The sequence below is a fragment of the Gymnoscopelus microlampas genome, assembly GCF_963454915.1.
Source record: "Gymnoscopelus microlampas genome assembly, chromosome: 12".
NCBI classification, from domain to species: domain Eukaryota; kingdom Metazoa; phylum Chordata; class Actinopteri; order Myctophiformes; family Myctophidae; genus Gymnoscopelus; species Gymnoscopelus microlampas.
Window position 1 is genome coordinate 5,616,398 of NC_139949.1, and position 24,873 is coordinate 5,641,270.

The following is a 24,873-nucleotide window of genomic DNA, read 5'->3' on the forward strand; positions in this document are numbered from 1 at the left end:
TGTGTGTTTATATTTCCATTTTCAACAGTTAAATTACCTATGAGAACCTACGACTGCAAACTACTGTGAACAAAAGATTAGCGTGTGTTTACTAGGCTAAAGCTAGCCGCTCATATTCGCAGACTGGCACATTAGGCTTTCTTCTCAGTTCATTCTGTAATTGTATTGTGTGTATTATTGTGTGAACCTCTGACCATCGAGCCCTTTTACAGAGGGATCACACTCCCAAGATAGGAAAGATGTTTTGGTAATATCCGTACAGTAACATAGTATTCATACTATGCAACTTTACACCACTGCTATATCTATCTATCCGTCCGTCCGTCCATCCATCCATCCATCCATCCATCCATCCATACATCTATCCCTACATACCACTGGTGTATCCCCATCCCCATCCCCATCCATCATCGCAGGGTCCATTCTCTTCCGTCCTGGTGTATCTTTCCACAGACCACCCTGGTACAGGCTTCCCTTCTACCTCACAGCTCAGTGAGATGGACTCATCTTGAAAGAACTGAGACCTTTCAGGACTGACTCTCAGAGACACTGGAATAAGAGAGAGAGAGAGAGAGAGAGAGAGAGAGAGAGAGAGAGAGAGAGAGAGAGAGAGAGAGAGAGAGAGAGAGAGAGAGAATTAAAAATATAAGTAAATACTTTTATTTTATTGCACAGAATATATAAGGATATACAGTACACACATCATATTTTAATAGTTTTTATTTTTATGTGATTTATAGCTTGAATTGGTGTCTGGAGATATTCATGTGAATATGGCTTGTCAACAGTTTGAGGGTTGTACTTGTAACAAGATTATCTCTACTAATTTTATACAGTGCTAATACAGACTAGTCAAATCGACATCATTGCCATGCTTTCTATGAATCCATAACATTTGTTGAGGTGATTGGGTTTGGAAATCTGAGTTAACATAATAGGCTATTGTGTATTAACAAGATGGTTGGAACACTTCAGATTGGCTTGTCTCTCACTACCTAGTGCAATGCATTGAACTTGTCTCACCATTTGTTTGGACAAGGATATCCAGCACTGTGGAAAGACAGAGAGAGAGAGAGAGAGAGAGAGAGAGAGAGAGAGAGAGAGAGAGAGAGAGAGATGCACAGCAGAGACAAAACATAAATGGGAGCTTCTTGCGTCAGATGACCTCTGTGGCTGAATATTTGCCCTGAGGGTCATTTATTCATTTATTATAAAAATGTCAACATTGTGTTGATTTGACTATTTGAATTGGGGAAATGATCCCCAGATCCATATCTGGATTATCAGGTAGTAACATCAACAATAAGTTGACATTTAAACAAATAGGCCTACATAAATCAATACATGTTTTTAGAATCCACTTTGAGTGACTTTGCTACTTGCAGTATTTCACCCTGTAATGTAAGTCAATGTGTTGACTATTTTGGTGTATCAATTTCTAATGAATTGAGCAGATAATAAACATATCTCACCAACATCTGCAGTTACATCATGCCAAGGTAACCAAACCTCTACCAAAGTGTCAGTTTGCTTTAAGGAGATCATCCCAGGTGATCATTTATGTAACTTTATCAAGAGACCATAGACACTCATGTCAAGATAAACACAACTCAATACTGCTAGGTATAGCAGGATTGAAAATGTGACATCATGTACCTCTTGTTTGGGAATGAACCTACATTATGTCTTTGTTAACAATGATTGTTATGTCAGTCTATCCACTACAACATATTGATTGTATTGATGTATTAAATTGATGTTTTACCAGAAATCATGATGGACCGGCTGAATTCTGCTGAATCGGACTGACACCAATAAACTCCAGTGTCCCAATGATACAGGAACCTAATGGTACAGGATGCTCCTACACAGACGCACAATGAAAACAAAGGACTTCAATTAAAAAACATCTATCGGTCTGTCTGTCTGTCTGTCTGTCTGTCTGTCTGTCGGCCATATACAATCTATGCATGCCATACACACCTACACACACACACACACACACACACACACACACACACACACACACACACACACACACACACACACACACACACACACACACAAATACACCAATACACCAATACACACACCCCGCACGCACACACACACACACACACACACACACACACACACACACACACACACACACACACACACACACACACACACACACACACACCGCACACACACACACACACACACACACACACACACACACACACACACACACACACACACACACACACACACACATACCTCTGGTGGTTCCCCATCCATCATCGCAGGTTTCATTCCTCTTCCTCATGTGTCTTTTCACAGACCACCCTGGTACAGGCTTCCCTTCTAACTCACAGTGCAGTGTGATGGACTCATCTTGAAAGAACTGATATCTGTCAGGAACGACTCTCAGAGACACTGGGATAACAGAGAGAGAGAGAGAGAGAGAGAGAGAGAGAGAGAGAGAGGAGAGAGAGAGAGAGAGAGAGAGAGAGAGAGAGAGAGAGAGAGAGAGAGAAAATGGAGACAACTTGTTGTTATCATAATAAATATACTTGTTTTCTCATACACACGATACATAACTGAGTCATTCCACGAAACCGGTACGATTCGTGGTCCCTCTGACCTTTTTGAGAGAGAGAGAGAGAGAGAGAGAGAGAGAGAGAGAGAGAGAGAGAGAGAGAGATAAGATGGAGACAACTTGTTGTTATCATAATAAATACACTTGTTTCCCATTTGTCATTCCACGAAACCGGTACGATTCGCGGTCCCTCTGACCTTTTTGAGTGTATTGTATCCATCGGGTCACCAAAATCAAATTTTAAAAGCCTTTTAGAATCAATTGAAATGTTACCTTGAATATTGTGTAAACAATGTACGTACATTTTATCTTTATATCATAAATTATCTTGCTTTTTTCAGTAGACACCACCTATTTTGTCAATTTTTTCATGTCCCCCATGGCCTTCGATGAAAGTGGACTTGAGATTAAAGCTACTATTAAAAAAATATATATATATATACAGTATATACATTTTGCCATTCACATACAATTGTATCCGTGCTTTATTGCTGGTCATGTTTTGTTTTTTTAATAAATAGATGATTAATCATTAAACCCCGTTACACAAGTCATTCCACCCTGAATACAAATAATGAACTGGTCCTTTAGTGACATCACCAACAGGAAGTAACATTCTACAAGTCTGACGGGGTTGTGTTTTTAACACTTTAGTTGTGAAGTTGAATATTATTTAAATTAATTATTATATTACATCAACATTCTTATACTACATGCATATTATATACTTCATAATGTCTATGCTAAAGCTGGGTTTGCTGTTTTTTGTTTTTGTTTTTTTTGAACATCGTAGCCGACGCCTTGAGCCGTGAACCGTTTGTCCAGTCGTGTGTCAGCCATCACCTTTTGACCGAGCCTTATACTTCGCTGTTGGACCAGTTCAACGGCGTGAACGACAGAACCGTGCAAGGCAACTGTCGAACAACTGTCAAGCTGTTGTGGACGAAGGCGGTGAGACATTGAACATGCCAGTGCAAGAGGCAGTTCCACCAGACACGAGAGGCTCTGTCACATCAAAGGAAGTCGCTGCCATCCTCAATGCTCAGTCCACTGGGAGTCTGAGTCACGTGATGGGAACAGATGCTGACTTCAATCTTCTGCAGAAGGAAGACCAGTCCACTGCACTCCCACAGAGCCAGCTTGTCGGTCAACAAGAGAATGACAACACAACACAAGCAGGGCCATGTACTTTGTACAGAGGCACAAGAGACCTACCAAGCGTGAGAGAGCTGTTGAGTCACGTAGCGTGATCAAGCTGCTGAAGCATTGGAGTAGACTCACCATACAGAAGGGTATACTGTACAGGACAAAGAAAGATCCCCACATGAACAAGAAGATCTTCCAGTTCATAGTGCCCGACTCATTGAAGCAGAAAGTCCTCCACGGTCTCCATCACACAGGGGGTCACCAAGGCCAGCACCGTACCTTGTCTCTGGTGAGGCAACGGTTCTTCTGGAGTGGCATGGAACGTGATGTTGTGAACTATGTTAAGTCCTGTCAACGCTGCATAGTAGGGAAGACACCTGAGTCACACAGCCGTGCACCACTCAAGAACATAGTCACCTCTGAGCCTATGGAGTTAGTCTGCATAGACTTTTGGACTGCTGAGCAAGGGAGCAAGTCTGTGGATGTTCTAGTCGTGACTGATCATTTCTCCAAGATGGCATACGCCTTCCCATGCAAGAATCAGACTGCCAAGCAAGTCGCTTGTCATCTCTGGAATGACTTCTTTCTCATTTATGGTTTTCCCCGTCGTATACATTCGGATCAGGGAGCCAACTTCATGAGCAAGCTGATTAAGGAGCTTCTAGAGATGGCCGGTGTGCAGAAATCCCATACGACTCCGTATCACCCCATGGGAAATGGTGTCACAGAGTGATTTAACAGAACGCTGGGAGATATGATCAGGTCCCTTCACCATCTATCCAAAGCAAAGCTTGAGACAACAGGGTTTGCACCGTTCTACTTTGTGTTCGGGAGAATCCCTCGTCTTCCCGTCAACGTCATGTTTCAGCATGCTCTCACCAATGCCGCTGTTGTCAGCCACTCAGACTTTGTGTCCCACCTGAAGAAAGATCTACATGAGGCTGCTCAGATTGTGCAGAGGAACAGTCTCAAAGAACAGACTCGCCATGCTAAGCTGTACAATCGCAAAGTCAAGGGCTCACCCCTCATCGTTGGAGACAGAGTGTTGATCGCCAACTGAGGTGTGCCAGGGAAACGCAAAGTTACAGACAAGTGTGAGTCGACTCCTTATGAGGTCGTGTCAGTCAAGCCTGAGATCAATGTCTACAGAGTCAAGGATTGCCTGACAGGCAGAGAGAGAGTCGTCCACAGGAATCTACTACTCTCTGTTAGCTTCTTGCCCTGTGAGGGTGAAGTGCAGGGGCGGGCTGGGATCAAAATTCAGCCCTGGCATTTTGGTCCGAACCCCCCGCCCCCCCCGGGGTGGCGTTTCACTGTTTTAACCCAGCAGCCCTATGTAAATTACGCCACTGCTGAAAAGCATCCTAGCCCAATCATTAACTTAACTAATAATTGGGCCGCGCGACCCTGAAATGACCGTAATAATCCTAAAACGGGAGCAAAACATTTTTTTTTGGGTGGCCCACCGGCCGTTTGCCCTGTCTTGTCTTCATACCAATACCTTGTTTAATAATAATAAACTTTATTTATATAGCACCTTTCATGACATAAATGCAGCTCAAAGTGCTTTACAGGGAGACATACAGAAAATAAAATAAAGCGAAAGTGCTTTACAGAAAAAGCAACACAAATCAACAATAAAGCAGAGAAAAAATAAAACATCAAAGCAGTTTAACAATGGCATAAAAATAAAGGCACAGCGACATAGAAAAAGATGCAGAACCTAAGTGGTCGGAACTGGGACCCGGTGAGCATCATTTTCTGACGGACCACCAGCCACTTCCAGTTCCGGAAGTAGCCGGGTGGGATGCCTTGTTGTTATTGTTGCTGCGCGGAGCGTGTTCTGTAATGGCGACCGGAGTGTGCGAGAGCTTGTTAAATGCTAAATTGTCCGATAAAATCAGTGCACCGGCTTTATTGAGATGAAGGCCATCGCGGCTAAACAGATTACCGTGTTCCCAGAAAAGGTTGAAGTTGTCGATGAAGTTGACTTTTTTTGAAGAGCAAATTGTTGAGAGCCAGGTGTTAAGGGAGAGTAATCTGCTGAAGCGCCCTGTTCCGCAAGCAATGACTGTGTGAGGAGTTTGAACAGGTCTAGAAAATCCAGTTTTAATATTTCTGAGAGATTTTTTGGAATGTCATTCGTGCGTACGTGGACCAGGAGGTTATCGAGGAGCTGAGGGTGAGAAGACAGAATTTCAGGGATTTTATTGGCGATATCTTTGACTGTTGCACCTGGGAAGGAGAGAGTATGGGCACCATCAAACCTCACGTTTCTCACGATTGAGTCCCCGATAATGAGCGTTCTTGGCGTTGGGCGCTCAGACGGGGGGAGGACAGTGTCGCTAGGGGCCGTTGATGACCCAGAAGGAGCCTGCTTCTGGGCCACCGGAGGCGGGGGGTCGGGGAGAGTGGACGGCCGAGGGACACGCACCTGGGGGTCATGGTGGGGAGGAGGAGAGGGCACATTCCACTCGTCGAGTATCAGGTAGCGGTGGGAGTGGAAGAGGCCCCACCACAGTCGTCCAGGACCAGGAACCGATTTGCCAGCTTGAGAGGGGCCGGCGGGGAGATGGGTGTGGGAGATCGTCGCCGCTGTGGCTTTCCATGCACAAGAGTCCACGGATTAGGATTCCTCGGTCGAATCCAGCTCTGAACCTGCGGAGATAGCGGCCTCAGTGCAGTTCAGTCCGAGGGTTGAGTCCACGGCATCAGCGTCATCAGGGCAGCAGATGGAGTACATGGTGTCCAGGAGCATTTCGTCCTCCTTGATGTCACATAGACGGGATATTCTGGCCTCCAGCTCAAGTACCTTCTGGGTCAGGCGAAAGCAGCCCTCACAGCCGGAGGAAAAGGTGAGTGACATCGCCGTGGTGGTGGGTTGCTGGGGAAGAGAAAAGAAAAGCCTGGGGCCAGTGACAGTGTACAGTGAAGTGGATGCAGTGCTCTTCTAGGTGTAGCAAAGACAGGCAGGCAGCCTGTGACACAGGACAACACTTACAGACAAGGGCCAGACTATGGTGGCCCACTGAATGTAGAAGGTAGACAGATAGGGTCCAGCTCAGACCGAAACGTACCGGCTTAGGCCCATTTTACTGGGCCTGGTGCGGTTGAAAAACCTCCAGATAATAACCCAGCAAGGTGGTCTTCACTTGGTGGGTGGAGTAGCGAAGGTCGTTCCGCCGTCGTTCCACTGTCAAACTAGCGGCGAGCTAGTGCCGGGTGACCGGCTGTCAGGCTAGCGTGCTAGCGCTGACACAGTCCAGGTTGTCTTCATCCAAACTTGTGATCGAGACGTCCGATCGTTAAAAACGAGTGGTTCAGTTATAATAAATGTATAAAATTACTAAAATCTAAAATGTGAGATAAAACCGCTGTCTAGAAATGTTTAAAAGCGAGTACAATTCATGGAGTAGCACAGAGCTAGCATGGAGCTGGGCTCTGGAGCTGCTCACAGCGTCTGCTCACATCTGCTCACTGACGTTTAGTTAAAAGTCAGATGCTAAAGTAGAAATATGATTTTTTTAAAAGCATCAAAGAATAAAACAATTGGCACATTTAAGGCTTTAGTATAACAAAAGTGGGAGAATTGATGTACTTTTTATATTTCCAATTATTGAATTAGTGTGAGGGACATTTTATGAATAGGAAAATGTTTGTTTAATTACAAATACAGTTCATAATCTTATTCAAACGGCTTCCAGAGTGTCCATAACGGGGTTGAGAAAATATAGTGCCGTATCATATAATAATGACTAATAATAATATGGATTTAATGCCTGAGATGGCAAAATATTTTTTTCTGCAAGTTAAATATGTCCTTGGGGTATTCAGAAAAGTGAAAAATGAGGGTCATTAAAAAAAATCGTGAATCGGAAGACTCAACTGTATTATTGTAATTGACACCTGCAACACTAACATTAAGCATGCATCTATATGATTTTACACTACCTAGAACACAATTCTACGTTGATTTATTTGTTGAGGTTGAGGTTGGTTGTGGTGGGGTTTAAAACATCTAATCTGAATTACGGATGGTCGGAACACATCAGATGGCTTGTTTAAACCCATAATGCAGTGCATTGAAGTTTTCTCACCTTTTGTTTGGACGAGAAGATACAGCGCTGTGTGGAGAGAAAGAGAGAGAGATAGAGAGAGAGAGAGAGAGAGAGAGACAGAGAGAGAGAGAGAGAGAGAGAGAGAGAGAGTTTTGATTGATTGATTGATGTACATTAATTAGTAAGACATGAGAACAACAGTACATGGAAGTACACATTCACAATACAAGGTCTACTAAACTGGAAGACTCATTAAGCACTGAGCGTGTTTAAAGGTTCTATGACATTCATTTTAACTTTTTTTATTTTTTATGTTTTTTTGGGGGTTTTATGACCTCAATTACACCCAAAAAATCTGTTAGGTTAAGACTTAGAGTAGACAATTGCAGTGAGATCAGCCTACGCCCTTTTTTTGCCCCAAGTCGATAAATGAGAGCCAATATAGTGCAGTTCAGTGCGCCTGCGCCAGGGACAGAGAGAGAGAGCATTGTCATGATTGGAATACGTTTTGTATTACTGTGCCAAAATGTATAGTTTTTCATGCATTTCAGGGGTTTTGGAAAGAATAATTGTCCTGTATTTTAATTTCTGGGAGTTCAAGGAGGAGCATTATACAACAAAGTAATTTCTGTCAGATAACTCACGAATAGATTGAACCAATAAAGAAAAACATCACATGGATGCAACTGGGACGTATCATCGTATCACATTTAAGCAATATAATGGAATGAGAATAAAAGTGTGGATGTAATATTCTATCTTGGCGTTCAGGCTCTGCTATATTTGTTCTCCCTGCTCAGCACAATCATACAGCCATCATTAACCATTAAGAGCAGGGAGATAGATATACATAACAACCCCCTATGGGGAACAGACCAATAGCAGAGCCTACTGATGGTGCTGGGGTGGTGGTGGGAGCAAACGCCGCATGACAACAAGCTAGAACACAAGCGGATGGAATGCCGATTCAAGAGAACTTAAATACCCGCCCAATTGGACAGCTGATTGCCACGTCAATGTATGACGTATGGATCTTGCATGACGCTGTAAACAGCCACATAGAACGAGCAATGCATGTAACCTCTCGAGTGTATGCTGCCAGAACTACAGTAACTCGCAGGCTACGTATAATATGGACACTTTATCCAGAGGGAAATAAAGCAAGTGCCTTGTATTTATACATATATAAAGGCAAGACCTCCAAGTCCCCCCAGACCCCCCCCCCCCCCCCCCCCCCCCGATCTCTCTCTCTCTCTCTGTCTCTCTTTCTTCGTACAGGGTTTTGTAATGTTATATTGTCAGAATCAGCTTTGTTTGCGTTTGTTTATGTGCTAAAAGAGTGACTTTGAGAGTTGTTTCATCGTACAATGGAAGTCAATGAGACACTATTTTTGGATTATTACTTCCTACTTATTTTCCTCCCAACTGCACAACGGAGCAATAGAAGATGTCAATTCAAATTGATATGCTGTATACCTTCACAAGCAACACCAGCATCTTCATGGTGACCACAGTTGTGTTTTCCAAATGCTCGAGGTCTGCACTGTGAGAGACTGGATTCATTGCCTGAACAGCTGACATCATCCAACCAGATGTTCCCAATACCTTGTCCGAAGAATGCATTCTGTGGAGCGTACAGAGCCCTTCCACAGTCTAACTGTCTGCACACTACCTGGGCATCATTCAGATCCCAGTAATGGCTACACACTGTCCCCCAACTGCCATTGTAGTAGATCTCTACTCTGCCAGAACAGGAGTTTGAGCCGTCGACCAGCCTCACTGGATGATGAACTGAGTGAGAAAAACAAACAAACACAACAAACATAACATGACATTTAGTGTTGTTATAGGAAGAACAGTTTAAGCTGCATTGTGTAAAATCTCATAAAGCCTGAAAATCTTACAGTTATATGCCTCCTGAAGGTTTCATTCAGATGCACAGACTGTGTTTCCACTCCTTTCTAAAGAATGTTGTCAACATGTGTCTGGACTCGACGCTTCTCCTAATGCGCAGGACCCCCTCCCCAAACTGATCCCAGATCTGTTAAAACACCTTGCCATCTCCCTCAGTCTTTAAAATGTGATCACCCTCTTCCATACACATGATTCCTAGTTCCAACTATGGTGGATTATCCAGCGCAAGATTAATGTGTGTCATTGTTGCATCAGTCAAAAGGGAGGAGGGCGCACACCAGGCAGTATTGGCGAGGTACTGCTGACCTTGGTAAGTAAATATGAGAATAAAGAAAAAGGCTGCACACTCGTAGCCACGATGCAGGATTTATTTGGAAACCAACATTTCGACCACGCAAGGTCTTCTTCAGTGTTGTATCAGTAGCCACTAAAACCAGTATGGTAGATGTATATAATTAAGAGATATTGCTTTATTTATTTATTGTATTTTCCTACTAAGCCAATCACCAGAGAGGAAACATTACTGCACATTTCTGCAGTCCACTGATAATTGCATCTCAAAATGGCAAGGCAGCAGGCGCACTGAACTGCACTTATATTGGCTCTCATTTATCGACTTGGGGCAAAAAAAGGGCGTAGGCTGATCTCACTGCAATTGTCTACTCTGCACAGGGTTAACAGACATAATCAAGGTATACAAAAAAAACAATCAGGTAGGCCGCTTAATCAGTCACCCACTTTTTAGTTTGTTCGATTGGACATGCGCTGTTATGACTGAGGTAGGGCTTTCACGACTAGTGGTTTTTACAAGTCGACTAATTTGACCCACTGGTAGTCGACTAGTCGAGGTTTACATGTTATGTAATAATAAAGACGTTCTGGGGCACGGCATTCGCAGGAGCTAGTTGCCGTGACAACGGATATACACAAACATACGAACGTGTTGAGAGAACGTTACTGCAACAAAGAACAGCATTTCACAATTGCCACAATCCACATCCATTTTAGCTTCTATAATAGGAATGGAAACTGGACTTACCAAAATGACTGTATCTGCCGTGTCTCTCGTTAAAAAAAAGTAACAAATCCAGCTGTTGGTCGATAACTAGCCCTGAAACAAAACTTCAACCTGTTTTTTGCACCTATCCATTTACCCCGTAGGCCGTACATCTACTTTTTGCACCTATCCATTTACCCCGTAGGCCGTACATCTACATAAACATTAAGATTTCAAATATAAAGTGCTTACCCCATTGCCACGGATGCTACAATTCACTTCCGTTATCTGTTTCTTCCGTATTGTTCAATAAAAAGCATTTTAATCCGATCGGCGGCCATTTTCGCATAGAGTTCTAATGTATCAGAGTGAAATACACCTCCCAACCGATATGGTCGCGTAGTTGAAAGCAAATGGAGAAAATGGCCACCAATCGGATTAACATGCTTTTTATTGAACAATACGAAAGATACGGGTACTTATGTGGGCCCGTACATAATTGTAACATCCGTGGCCATGGGTTAAAGGAGAATTTTGGACTAAGGTTTTCTTACCTTTTCTTTGATGTTATGATATCTTAGGATGAATGGTACAGTAGAAAAATGTCATAACTACATCCCAGGTCCGCCACAGCTTAAAACGAGTGCGGATAGGCCTTGCGTTAGATCGCGTATTTTAATAGCTTTTTTTTATATATATTTTTTTAGATCTGACGTTCATAGTGACAGAACACTGTAAAAAAAAAAGAAGAAAAAAAGAAGCCTCCCTAGACAAGATTGAAATCTCGAGATTTGAATCTCATTTAGCGAGACTTAGGTTTTTTTTGGTTGCATAGTAAACACAAAAAATGACTGTCGTAATCTGGCAGTGAAAGCATCATTCATTGGGTAGCGAACAGTGCCATCTGTTAGAAAACCACTGAAAACACATAAATCGTCAACCTCGGCAGTGGCAGGCTGCACCGTGTGATAGTGAAATGCAACCCACTTCTGCCAAGACCCGGAAAACACGCACTGTGATTGGCCAGTAGTCACTTTTGAATGGTAGTTGGAGCAAACGCTCACCCCAAAACATTATTTACGATTCTGTCCCTATAGGTACGTAACTTGAACGACCCTGAGTAGGCTCAAGCGAACTTCGCAATGTTCGGCACAGCAACTCGCTCGCTTTAGCTCGCTCGGTGGAGCCTCTCGTGGCTCAAGTTCGCTTGAGACTGCGCTCCTCCGTCGCGGTCCAAAACTATACTTTATTGGCCCAAAAAAATCGCGATTTGATCACAGGGGGGCTGATATCGGCAGTCCAATGCTCAGCGAAACACGCCACCAGACCAGTTAAAACAAAACAAATCAAGTATTGTCTGCATGTTCTACTATATTGAGCGCATATTTTACTATTTTGAGCACTCAAAATCCAATTTGTTCCCATGTTTTGGCTAAATTGTGTGCACGAATTGCACAATTCATGCATAGATTTTTGTTAATTTGAGGCCTCAAGATACAATTCATTCACACATTTTAATTAAATCGAGGCCTCAAGATAAGTTTATATAATGATAGCCAGTACAGAGTGCAATGGACCGTTCATTCCGGCCACCACCACTATCCTTGTCTATAAATATGCATAGAGACTCTTTAATATTAATATATAAAACAGCTGGCACATAACAGGAAACTCTTTTTTATTTTTGGGATATCTATTATTGAATGAGATGTTTACGCACGTTGGTTTAAGTAGTTGCGTCTTTGCCTACCTACAGTACCTGCAAGGTTTAAATGCATCCCTAACTGCGCAGCCATGCAAATAGCATGTCTGTGCTATTTAAATGAGGCAATTTAAACTTGGCTACGGAGCCACTTCCTGTTTATTTCCTGTGGGGAACTGGCTTTATCTCTGTTCCTGTTCTTTTTTGGCAAAAAAAAGCCACATTCAACTGACCACAACTAGGCAAAGGATTACTACGACTGGATAAAAACGGAAATCACAGAAAATAGTCCATGATTTTTTCAAAGTTGGTAAAATCGCTCGTTTTCACTGGCAGTAGTGTCACACTGTTACACTATTACTATGGCAGTTAAAGAGTTAAAGACAAAACATGTATTTCACATAATACTTAAAGGACGACTTCACCCATTGTCAAGCTATCTTCATATAATTGGTCTTCACTAATGCTCATTATAATATGGCACCATTTTTGTCTATTCACACTGTAGGGCTGTGGACAGTTTATAAACCCACCTACCAATGACATCATGGATGGGGAATCCAAGCTAGAAACAACATACTTTCTATTCCTGGAAAGTTAGCATGCTACTGTATAATGCGGTTACACATCGCCATTTCGACGCACCAGTACTCCGATCATTGACTTCCATTGTTCGGAGTGGGGGGGTTAATCTTTTTTTTTAAAAACCCTTCCACTCCGACAGCCAGACACCGCTATTTAGATCAACCAACACACCTCTATTTCGATTATAAAGAAGACCCACCATTTCGAATATTAATAAGGTATATAATAATAATAATAATAATAATAATAATAATAATAATAATAATAATAATAATAATAAAATATTATTAATATTCGATGAGCTTGTAGATCTGCTGTAGAGCTGCTGTAGAGCTCGTCAATCTGAGCATCACAGCTGCATATTACGCACGATTTTACGCATGCAGAGACTTGAAAAATCACTTTCGGAGTGGAGGGGTGAAATATCCATTTCGGGTCGGACTAGCGATGTGTCGGACCCCCCGTGCGTCGAAGTGGGGGTGCGTCGAAGTGGGGGTGCGTCGAAGTGGAGGTGTTTCGAAATGGAAAGGTGTTCCCGTATAATGCAAGCCATTGTTCTCGCATTAATACAAAATAAAACAAAAACATTGATAACTAGAAAATGTGCTCCTCGGAGCACAGGTCTCCGCCAGCGGACCCGTGCTATTTTAACCAAAGGAAATCACTTACCCTATCTTTAACCATAGTTTTCTAGAAATGTTCTAATTCTTACCAAAGATAGAACATGCTACTATATCATAGCAATTATATTATTATAGCAATAAGTAATGAGATACAGAGGTGGTAAGCAACTAGAGGTTACGAATGTAACCCCGGTTTTAGTAGGTTTGGAGTTTACTACTCACTATGGGATATCAGCGCCCCCAGGCGATGCACAGAGCAACACACATGCTCCCGATGCCAATTACTGATTGGCTAAGGGTATGTCACGAGTCTGGAAGACCCTGGAGTACAAAGGCTCCACGTGACATAGGCTCTTCCTCTTAACATTCTCCTCTCTGCATGCCAAATGCGCACAGAAAGGGGTGTCGGGTGAGTAGTAAACTCCAAACCTACTAAAACCGGGGTTACATTCGTAACCTCTAGTTTTACCACGGTTTTCCGTTCACTACTCACTATGGGATTCATAAACCCCCCTTGAGGTAATGAGCCACACAACCCTGACAGGCCCGCACACCCCTCAGCCCCTAGGTCCCGCCCACACGGACGTGACCTACGGCCCCACGGGCGCCCCCAACCCACCGGGCTGGGGCGCGGGATAGATAATAAAGACTAGGCCCTGACAGGCTCCAGAGTCCGCCTATTTACTAACAGGCAGACACAGGCCTGCCTCATAACTCAATATGAGGAACAGGGCCCCATCTCCTGGGAGCCAGCCCAGCTGGTCTCATGGAAACCCCAGAGGAAGTCGAGAGATAGGGAGAAAAGCCCCAAGCCTACTCCCTTCCCTTCACTGGCCTGGAGGCATCTGCTATGCCTAGGACCGCGCGCGCCAAGGACGACGCCGACACGTCCAGGCTGTAGAAAACCGCGAAAGTCGATGGAGACGACCAATTCGTGGCCGCACAGATCTCCTGGATCGAAGCTCCCTTGTAGAGAGCCCAGGATGTAGCCATGCCTCTAGTAGAATGAGCCCACAGACCCCCCGGGACTGGGACACCACTACTCACATAAGCCAGCTTAATGGCATCTCGGATCCATCTAGAAAGCGTCGCCTTGGTGACCGCCTTCCTCTGAACCCCCACGCCAAAAGAGACAAAGAGTTGCGTCGATGAACGATTGGCCGCCGTCCTCTGACAATAGAGCTTCAGGGCTCTCACTGGACAGAGACAAAGTAGCCGCCTATCCTCCGCCGAAACGAAGGGAGGCGGATGAAAAGCCACCAACTCAACCGGATCCGGGGCCACCCCCCCGGTCTCCGTAACGAACGTCAGGTTAGGTTTAAGCAAAACCCTCCTGTCGTTGTTCAGAAACTTCATGCACTCTGGACTCATCGAGAGCACGTGCATGTCACTGACCCGTTTAGCCGTAGACAGGGCCACCAAAAGGACCGTTTTGAGACTAACGACCCTCAGATCTGCAGACTCAAACGGCTCGAACGGGGGACGGCATAGTGCATCCAGCACCACCGTCAGATCCCAGACTGGGAACAGTGGCCTGTTAACCGGTCTAGCTCTCCTGGCGCCGCAACCGGCGCACTAAGGGATGCTGGCCCACCGTCTTGCCATCGAACGCCTCGTGGCAAGCCGAAATGGCCGCTAAATACACCTTTACTGCTGAGAAGGATAAATCCCGAGCTAACCTTTTTTGTAGAAAGTGAGAATGCTACACACCGAGGCCTGGAAAGCCATCACCACCGGTGACTGCTCCAGACACCAAGATGCGATCATATTCCATCTAACACCATAAGCATTCCTCGTGGACACGGCCCTCGCGCCCTGAATGGTAGCCACCACGTCAGCGGGGAGGCCACACGAGCTCAAAATTGCCCTCTTCACGGGCCAACCCACAGGTCTAGGTCCTGAGGGCGTCCGTGGGACACCTCGTCCCCTCCCTGCCGCAGCAGGTCCACGAGGACAGGGAGGGCCAGAGGCACGTCTTAAAGGAGCGGAGTTATCTCCGAACTCCACGTGCCCCACGCTGGGGCCACCAGCAACACCGACAAACCCAGGAGTCTGATCCTCTCCAACGTAGGAAGGATCAACTCCATTGGCGGGAAGGCATAAAGCAGTTCGCTCGGCCAACTGTGTGCCAAGGCGTCCATGCCCATGGAGCGGTCCCCCGCCTTCACTGAGAAAAAACGAGAACACTTCGCGTTCTCTTTGGAAGCAAACAAATCGATCTGGGGGCGGCCGAACGTACACCAGATTTGGTCCGCCACTTTCGGATCGAAAACCACTCTCCGTAACGGAGACCGCCTCTGGACAGCAGGTCCGCTCCGCGGTTCTGGAGGCCCGGCACATGAGACGCCTGTATGGATGCGAGTCGTGAGTCGCACCATAGCGTCATCTGCGTGCTAGACCGTCCAACACCAGGGAGGTCAAGCCTCCCTGCTTGTTGATATGACTCAAGGTTGTAGTATTGTCCGTTCTGATCGAGACATGACAACCCAGGATCCGAGCCTCGAAAAGTTTGAGAGCGAGGAAAACCGCCAGCAGCTCCAGGTAATTGATGTGGGCCGACTGCAGCGTCGGGTTCCACACGCCCCTGGCCCATCTGCCCTCGTGGACGGCTCCCCAGCCTGCCAAACTGGCGTCCGTGGTGATGACCTTCCACGAAATCACAGCTCCTATACTGACCCCCTGGGACAGAAAGGTTGCTCGTGACCATGGTCTGAGTGCCTCCATGCGCCATGGAGACATCGTCACCGAGCGACGACCTGAGGTGGGCGGGATCCGAAGAGCCCTCAGCCACCTTTGAGCAGGTCTCATGTAGAGCCTGCCTTAGCGGATTACGTGAGTGGCCGAAGCCAGAAGACCCACCGCTTAAATGCATTGTTTGTAAGTAACTTGACGCCCCTGGCGGAAAGACCTCACAAAAGCCAAAACGCTGTCTATCCTCTCCTTGGATAGGCGTGCCCTGAGCGTGTTCGAGTCCAGCGAGATCCCCAAGAAGGTGGCCCGCTGGGACGGAACCAGAACGCTCTTCTGGGCGTTGACTGTGAAACCCAGTGACGTCAGGTGGGAGATGGCCACGGCCGTGTGCCGCGCCACCTCCCCCTCCGAGCCCGCGGCTATTAACCAGACGTCGATATAGGTCGACAGACGGATTCCCTGTCTCCGTAGTGGAGCAATGGCCGCATTGGTACACTTTACGAACACCCGCGGGCTCAACGACATACCAAAAGGGAGAACCATGTACTCGTACACTTCCCCTTTGTAGCCGAAGTGCAGGAAATTTCTGTGTGGAGGCCAGATTGGAACGTGGAGGCAAGCAACCTAGAGGTCGATGCCCGTCCACCAGTGCCCCTGACGTACCGTTCGCAACGGCTTCACGGTCGTCAACATTGAAAAGGAACCCATTAGGCACTTGTTGAGGCCCTTCAGATTCAGAGAGGGCCGTACGCCCCCCCCCCCCCCCCCCTTTTCTTCTCATCAGAAAAAAAGTTTTGAACAGAAAACCCCAGTTGGTTCTGATTCGTAGATATTTCTCTGATGACGCCCTTGCTCAGGAGAGAGACCTCCTCTCTCAGAGTCAAGGCTGCTTCTATCTTCCGCATGAGAGAGAAACACTCGTCTGACATAGGAAGTAACACAAGGCATATGGAAAACACACCAGTGCAACCACAATGTGTTGTTGTTGTTGTTCAGGGGAGCTGATCAGTACAACCACAGTGTGTTACTGCTGTACTGAGCTTAACCAGTAAAAAACACAGTGCAACGCTGATGTACTGGGAAAGTAAACAGATTCGGATTGCAACCCTCCCAAAAGCTGCTCACCGAGCGAGCGAGTCGGGAGGGGGCGCTGCTGTTATCAGTCCCGTGGACAACGTGCCCGTTTCCACTGGGACCGATGACGTCACCACGCGGTCCAGTGGACTCGTACTGTGGCGTCCGTTAGTGTCTACCATGCTGTGAAAACAGGTCTGACAGGCACAACGGCTCATAGGAGGTCATCGACCCGGGGACCCCCTGGGACCCCTAGCGTCGTGACCTCCTGACCGGGGCTGGATAATGTGCTTGTGTATTTTAGGACATTGTTAATGGAACAAAATAAAGCACAGAGACAGTATAAACAACATAAACAGTTTCAACACACTCTTATGGAAACCCTTTATGTGTGTCTCAAAGCACAATGTGCTCATAGGAGGTCATCGACCCGGGGACCCCCTGGGACCCCTAGCGTCGTGACCTCCTGGCCGGAGCTGGATAATGTGCTTGTGTATTTTAGGACATTTTCAATGGACCAAAATAAAATAAAGCACAGAGACAGTATAAACAGCATAAACAGTTTTAACATACTCTTATGGAAACCCTTTATGTGTGTCTCAAAGCACAAAGTGCTTATAGGAGGCCATCGACCCGGGGACCCCCTGGGACCCCTAGCGTTGTGACCTCCTGACCGGGGCTGGACAATGTGCTTGTGTATTTTAGGACATTTTTAATGGAACAAAATAAAGCACAGAGACAGTGCAATCAACATAAACAGTTTTACATACTCTTATGAAAACAATTTATGTGTGTCTCAAAGCACCCGATGAACCGGAGCCTCCATCGTGGTAGTGCAGACAAAGGGCTAACTAGCTTAGCTTGTAAGCTCAGCCTAGCCTAGTCTAGCCTAGCTACAGGTCGCTTTAAGCCTTTAGCTGCTACCTGAAGCTGTTTGGCTAACCAAGAACGAAGGAGAGCTATGGCCACCGCAGCGTTGTTTTTTAGGGGGGGGGCTGGCTAAGCGCTGCACCAAAACAACACTGCTCTTTAACTGTGTCGATGTTAGTGAGGCTAGTTAGCCGCTACGTGAAACAACAGCAGCCAGACTGGAGGCTATGCTAACCTAGCAGGTACCATAGCTGGTGACGGCTAACTCACCAGGAATGAGGAGACGCTGACATCCGTTTCCATGGAAACAGGTGACGTCGACACCTAATCCACCGTTAGGGACAGTGAAGGGAAGTAGCGCTGGTCCTGACGGTAAGCGCGTGGGGATCACGTGACTGAGTACGGAAGCATTCCACGCTGCTCCCTTGGTGTTTACAAAGTCCGTCGCCATCTTATCTAGGCCCCTTGGCCTGGCTGGAGGAGGCGACGGAGCCGCCTTCCCTGAAGGAAGCGCTCTGTCGCCCCCCAGAGGCTGGCATGACACGGTACTCAACAGATTGTAAACACAGCGGGTCACTGGGTCCGACCCTTGACCCGGCGGCCATTTGTGAACCCTCCGTCCCACAGTGACGCTCTGGCGCCCCCTAGTGGACAGAGGGTACAAACCGGCGTGGCCGGGCTACCTAGTTTAGCTTTTAGCTTAGCCTAGCTTAGCTTATTCTAGCTACAGGTAGCGCTCAGCTTTCAGCTGATCAGCTAGTAAGGTTTACATTACCTGCATTTTATTCAAGCATGTCTAGAATGTATCCCAGCAGCGTTTGGAAAGTCGCCAAGGGACAGTCCAAGCGCTTTGGGCTTATAAGGGGGGGTTATCAACACGGGGACCACCTAGTGATCCCAATGAGTCGATGCCCCCCGACAGTTGTTGAAAACAGGCAGAGAAGTATCCCATTAGTGTCTATCATGCTGTCAAGTCAGGCCTGACAGGCACAATGGGCTTATTAGAGGAGGCCATCAACGCCCGGGGACACCCTGGGACCCCTAGCGTCGTGACCTCCTGACCGGGGCTGTATAGTGTGCTTGTGTATTTTGGGAATTTTTAATGGAACACAATAAAGCAGACAGTGGAAACAGCATAAACAGTTCAACATACTCTTATGAAAACGTTTTATGTGTCTCAAAGCACCCGATGAATCTTTTCGCGGTTGCTCTTCATCCAGGAGCTCTCACGCTGGATGTCGGCGTATAGTCTCGTCCTTCGTGGTACAGACACCGGCCAGAGGAGGCTAACGAGCTGGTGTTGTCCTAGCGAGCAAGCTAAGCTAGAACAGCGCTGCTAACAACCTGTTGCTTAGTGAGGCTAGCCATTCGTTGAAACCAGCCGCCACAGGATCGAGGATCTCTTCTTCGGTTGAGGCCTCACCGTTGTCTCGTCTAGTCCAGCCGACCAGGGTCCTAGCCCTGACAAGCCGAGCGTTGAGTTGAGGAACGGTGAACATCGTGCAGTTCGGGCACGCATCTGGCTCGCCCGGGTGGGTCCCGGCGCAGAACGCGTGATCGACCCCCCAGCAGTGGATGCAGACGCGGTGGGGGTCGTCTGCGGCGACGAGTAGGTCGCTTTCCGCGAACCCGCCACTCCTCGGTGGTTCCATCTTGGTCCTCGGTCTGGGAAAACAACAGGCTAAAGGCCTAGCTAGTAGCCTAGCTCCTAGCGTTAGCCTAGCAACTCGGTTAGCTTACATAGCCGCTAACCGGCGTTTTTAAAACAGACCAAGAATGAATGAAAACACTTAGAAGATAATTCAGGATTTTTTTATATAAGTCTCGGGAGATGACTTATAATTAGCAAGATTTTTCCTGTGGGGAATACTCCTTATTCCCGCTTTGGGTTATGTTGAAAAAATCTTATACTTAACTGTTGTGTGTGAAATTCGTCTGCGCATTCGCTTGCAGAGAGTAGAAAAGAGGAAGAGCCTATGTCACGTGGAGCCTTTGTACTCCAGGGTCTTCCGGACTCGTGACATACCCTTAGCCAATCAGTAATTGGCATCGGGAGCGTGTGTGTTGCTCTGTGCATCGCCTGGGGGCGCTGATATCCCATAGTGAGTAGTAAACGGAAAACCGTGGTAAAACCACAATCAAATCAACCATCGAACAGTCATTATTACTACACCAAGCTTCAGACGATGATTTGCTGCTTCTTCAGTTCGCGTACTGGGAGTTAGTTGCATTGTTTGATCTCAGCTGTGATCTCAGTTTGTACTGGAAAGTACTGTTCCTGATTGATCCTGTCTAAGCTATTTATATTACATCAGAATATGTAATATAGACCTGCCAGCCACTGGCAGGTCTTGACCAATGTTAGGTGTTCTCAGACGGACACACACGCACAGTCGGGTAATTTGTACTGGAAAGTACTGTTCCTGATTGATCCTGTCTTACCTATTTATATAACATATTGTGATGTCACATGCAGCTTGACCAATTTTGGGTGTTCTCAGACGGACACATCTTTTCCTTTTGCATAGGAAAAGATATTCTCCATTAATCCTGTCAATATTACATATTGTCACGTGTCACTTGACCAATGTTAGCTTGGCTGATGGATAGGTGTTAAAGGTGATTAAAGATAGGGTAAGTGATTTCCTTTGGTTAAAATAGCACAGGTCCGCTGGCGGAGACCTGTGCTCCGAGGTCGTGCATGTGATGTCACATGCAGCTTGACCAATGTTGGGTGTTCTCAGACGGACACATAGAGACGGACGGAGAGGAAGAGATACTCTCCATTAATCCTGTCAATATTTTATTGTCACGTGTCACTTGACCAATGTTAGCTTGGCTGATGGATAGGTGTGGGGAAACTGGGAAACTAGGGAAACTGCATTTCAGTCTTTGTGAGATGTGTTACTAGACACCTTTACAAACACATTGGTGGGGATTTTTGGTAAGGAATTTATTCCAAGATTGGAACTTTTTCTGCTAATATCCCCTGACTAAATGTTAACTTGGCTGATGGCACTGATGTCATTCGAAACATGTAAACAATGTTTCGAAGTGACACACCTATTTATAGGTATGTTTTTCGTCATGCGTCTCGCTAGCCAATCAAAGCACACCCTTTCAACATATTGTCACGTGTCACGTGAAGCTTGACCAATGTTAGCTTGGCTAGGGGGGGGGACACACAGCGGGACGGGAACGAAAACATACACACAGCGGGACGGGAACGAAAACATACTCTCCACCAGACAAAAAAAAAGTGTAACGATGATGTCACTGGTAGGCGGGTTTCTGAACTGTCCACAGCCCTCCTCTGAGACAGAGTGAGTAGAATGTGTCTTACCATGTTATAATGAGTAAGATATAACCAATTATATGAAGATGGGTTGGAAATGGGTGAAGTCGTCCTTTAAAGAAGATGTCATTTCAAATGTATATGCTGCATTTACCTTCACAAGCAACACCAGCGTCTTCACTGTGACCACAGTCGTGCTTTCCAAACCCTGGATGGCTGCACTGTGAGAGACTGGATTCATTGCCTGAACAGCTGACATCATCCAACAGGATGTTCCCCCCACCCTGTCCGAAGAATGCCTTCTCCTTTGCGTACAGAGCCTTTCCACAGCCTAACTGTCTACACACTACCTGGGCATCAGGCAGATCCCACTGATTATCACACACTGTCCCCCAACTGCCATCATTGTAGGGGAGAGTGAGGTAATGTGAGACACCGGGTAAAGTGAGACACCCCCCTTATCACCTGACCACAACACCTGTGCGGTCATATGACCATTAGATTTTGAAGCCCCTCCCATTTCCCACTTACCATTGAGGAGAGGACCTCATTGTGCTGTAGTAAGCATGTTTTTTTCACTAAAATATGTTTTTTGCATGTAAAAGTAATTTTTTGGGCTTTCAACATAATCAGCTGTTGTGTCAAAGAAAATTGATTCAGGTAGAAAAACTTATGTCATGCATGTTGATGAACTACAAACCTATACATCCATGTGATTAATGCTAATTGAAGATCAGCCAGAATTGCTAAAAGTGGTCCTTTTCACCAAAATGTGGCTGTGGGGTAAAGTGAGACAAATGGCTTGGGGTACAGTGGGAAACTGTCTCAAAGTTAAGTTTAGTACTTAAACATTGTTTAATCTAATATTGGTTTGATAATCCAATTGGTTTGATAATCTAATATTGGTTTGATTGGTTAAAACTGGTTTGTCTCGGTTGGGGTAAAGTGAGACACCTTCCAATTGTGTAGAGCAAAATGTGCTTAATGACCAATTGCCATGATTCTGTTACTAGTCTGACATTAGTTCTGGAATGTGTGGTTGTCAAGCTAGCTGTCGGTATTCTAACTGTTAGAACATGTGTTTTCATGGTAGTTTTAAACTGAAAAAAGTAAGTGGATCTGTTTACCCCATTGATTTTTCTGGTTTGTCTCGGTTTACCCCAGACCTGGGGTAAAGTGAGACACCAAAAAACTTTTTTTAAAACAATCATATTTTCACTGCCTTTTGTCTTGAATACATTCTGATAATTTCCATTGTTAGGAAACATCCCAAATGTATGGGAAATGTGTACATTTTACTGATATATCATTTTAGCTCACCTAGAGGGGAGAAAATGTAAAAATTGTCTCACATTACCCCACTCTCCCCTAGATCTCTACTCTGCCAGAACAGGAGTGTGGTCCGTTGACCAGCCTCACTGGATGAACTGGTTGAGAAAAGCAAACAAACAAACATAATAACATGACATTTTGTGTTGTTATAGGAAGAACAGTTTAAAGCTGCATTGTGTAAAATCTCATAAAGCCTGAAAATAATACATTTATATGCCTGAAGGTTTCATTCAGATGCACAGATTGTGTTTCCACTCCTTTCTAAAGAATGTTGTCAACATTTGTCTGGACTCAACGCTTCTCCTAATGCGCAGGACCCCCTCCCCAAACTGATCCCAGATCTGTTAAAACACCTTGCCATCTCCCTCAGTCTTTAAAATGTGATCACCCTCTTCCATACACATAATTCCTAGTTCCAACTATGGTGGATTATCCAGCGCAAAATTAATGTGTGTCAGTGTTGCATCAGTAGCCACTAAAACCAATATGATAATGTATATAATAGAAGTTCGGGCCGCTACGCAGTCTAGAACTCTAGAGTTCGAGACCTACGTTCCACCGCCGGTGTGACTGATATGCCCATATATGGAGATCTGTGTGTCTGTCAGTCCTTGTCCTTTTATGGCCTTATATGGAGATCCCTGATGTCATCAGGCTATGCCCAATTACCCATATATAACTATTCATAATTATGGCCAAAATTTCATATCACAATTTATTTTAGGCAAATTCACGCTCCACGATTGTATCACAATTGATTTTTCATGTTTGTTTTTAGGATTATTATTTTAGTATGATTATTAATGAAATATATGATAATGCTTTCTTTATATGTATGTGATTTTTTAATTTTGATTATAATTTTAAGAACCCTGGATGTTCAAGACCTACGTTCCACTGCCAATGTGACAGATCTATCTCTCCACTGTTTGAATTGTAAACTCAGATCTCAAAATAATCTCTCTATAACAAAAACTAATCTGTCATTTACTGTTTAAATGTAGTCAAATATGCTCTTATTGCTCTATATTGCTGCATGTATTTAAATCAGTGGTTGTCAAAGGTGGGATCCAGGGACCCTCAGGGTTCCGTGGGGTTCCAAATGGACCCTTACAGGTCTGTAGCTGTGAGAGTGTAGCTTGCTAATGGAACCAAATGGACCCTTAGAGGTGTGTAACTGTGAGAGTGTACAAATGGAACCACATGCGTACAGGTCTGTAACTCTGAGAGTGTAGGCTACTAATGGAACCAAGTGGACCCTTACAGGTCAGGCGGATTCACACTTAAACAGTTTAATTCAACTGTAATGGTACTGAGGTGCCTCAAGGGGTGCTGTGGACTATGGGCCTTTAGAGAATAGCATGTCACAGAAGAAGAGTGACAGTAGTTTAGAGTGAAAATAAAGCTTGACTGTGTTCCTGACGTTGTCTTGAGTTATTATATTAACAGAACAACAATGCACCAAAGCTGTGTGCGCTGACGCAACATAACGTGGTCTGAAATTATCGCTTGACAGTGACGTCATTGACGCATCCTTGGTATTTGACGTCGCTATTATAAGCAAGTTTGGGCCAGCAAGAGCGAAGCCATGTTTCTTAGACCGAACTGCTTGTTTCTCACGCGAGACCAATGTGTTATGTTGTATCTACAGCCAGTGATTATAAGACTGTAACCTGGTTAATAATGTTTTCTTTGGAATGTGTATGACGCGGAAATTACGGACATATTAACTTAACTGGGGTGGCAATAGGGACATGACCGGACATATACTGTAGTAAGTGGCAGATGTTTAAGTATTATTAGCCATTTTGGCTAACTGTTGCTAGCGGCGTGTATCTAAAGCCAGTGATTATAAGACTGTAACCTGGTTAATAAAAAAATGTAAACCTTCCACTAAAGTAAAAATACCTCAAAATTGTACTTAAGTAAATGTACTTAGTTACTTCACACCACTGGAGCTCATGTTGTTACTTGAAAATATTAAAACATAAAACGTTCAATCAAA

At 45.3% G+C, this 24,873-nt stretch overlaps 2 protein-coding genes across 2 annotated transcripts in view; one reads left to right on the forward strand and one right to left on the reverse strand.

Moving 5' to 3' along the window:
* Positions 1–24,873, forward strand: part of LOC311056921 (polypeptide N-acetylgalactosaminyltransferase 10-like) — a 527,855-nt gene that overhangs the window by 458,665 nt on the left and 44,317 nt on the right. The gene's annotated exons all lie outside the window — the stretch shown is intronic.
* LOC311057145 (scavenger receptor cysteine-rich type 1 protein M130-like) overlaps positions 22,905–24,873 on the reverse strand; it is a gene marked incomplete at its 3' end in the record, with an annotated part of 248,967 nt that continues 246,998 nt past the window's right edge. Inside the window, exon 5 of the mRNA XM_084074096.1 lies at positions 22,905–22,963. Within this exon, the coding sequence (XP_083930222.1) occupies positions 22,905–22,963 (59 nt within the window). The remainder of the gene's footprint in view (positions 22,964–24,873) is intronic.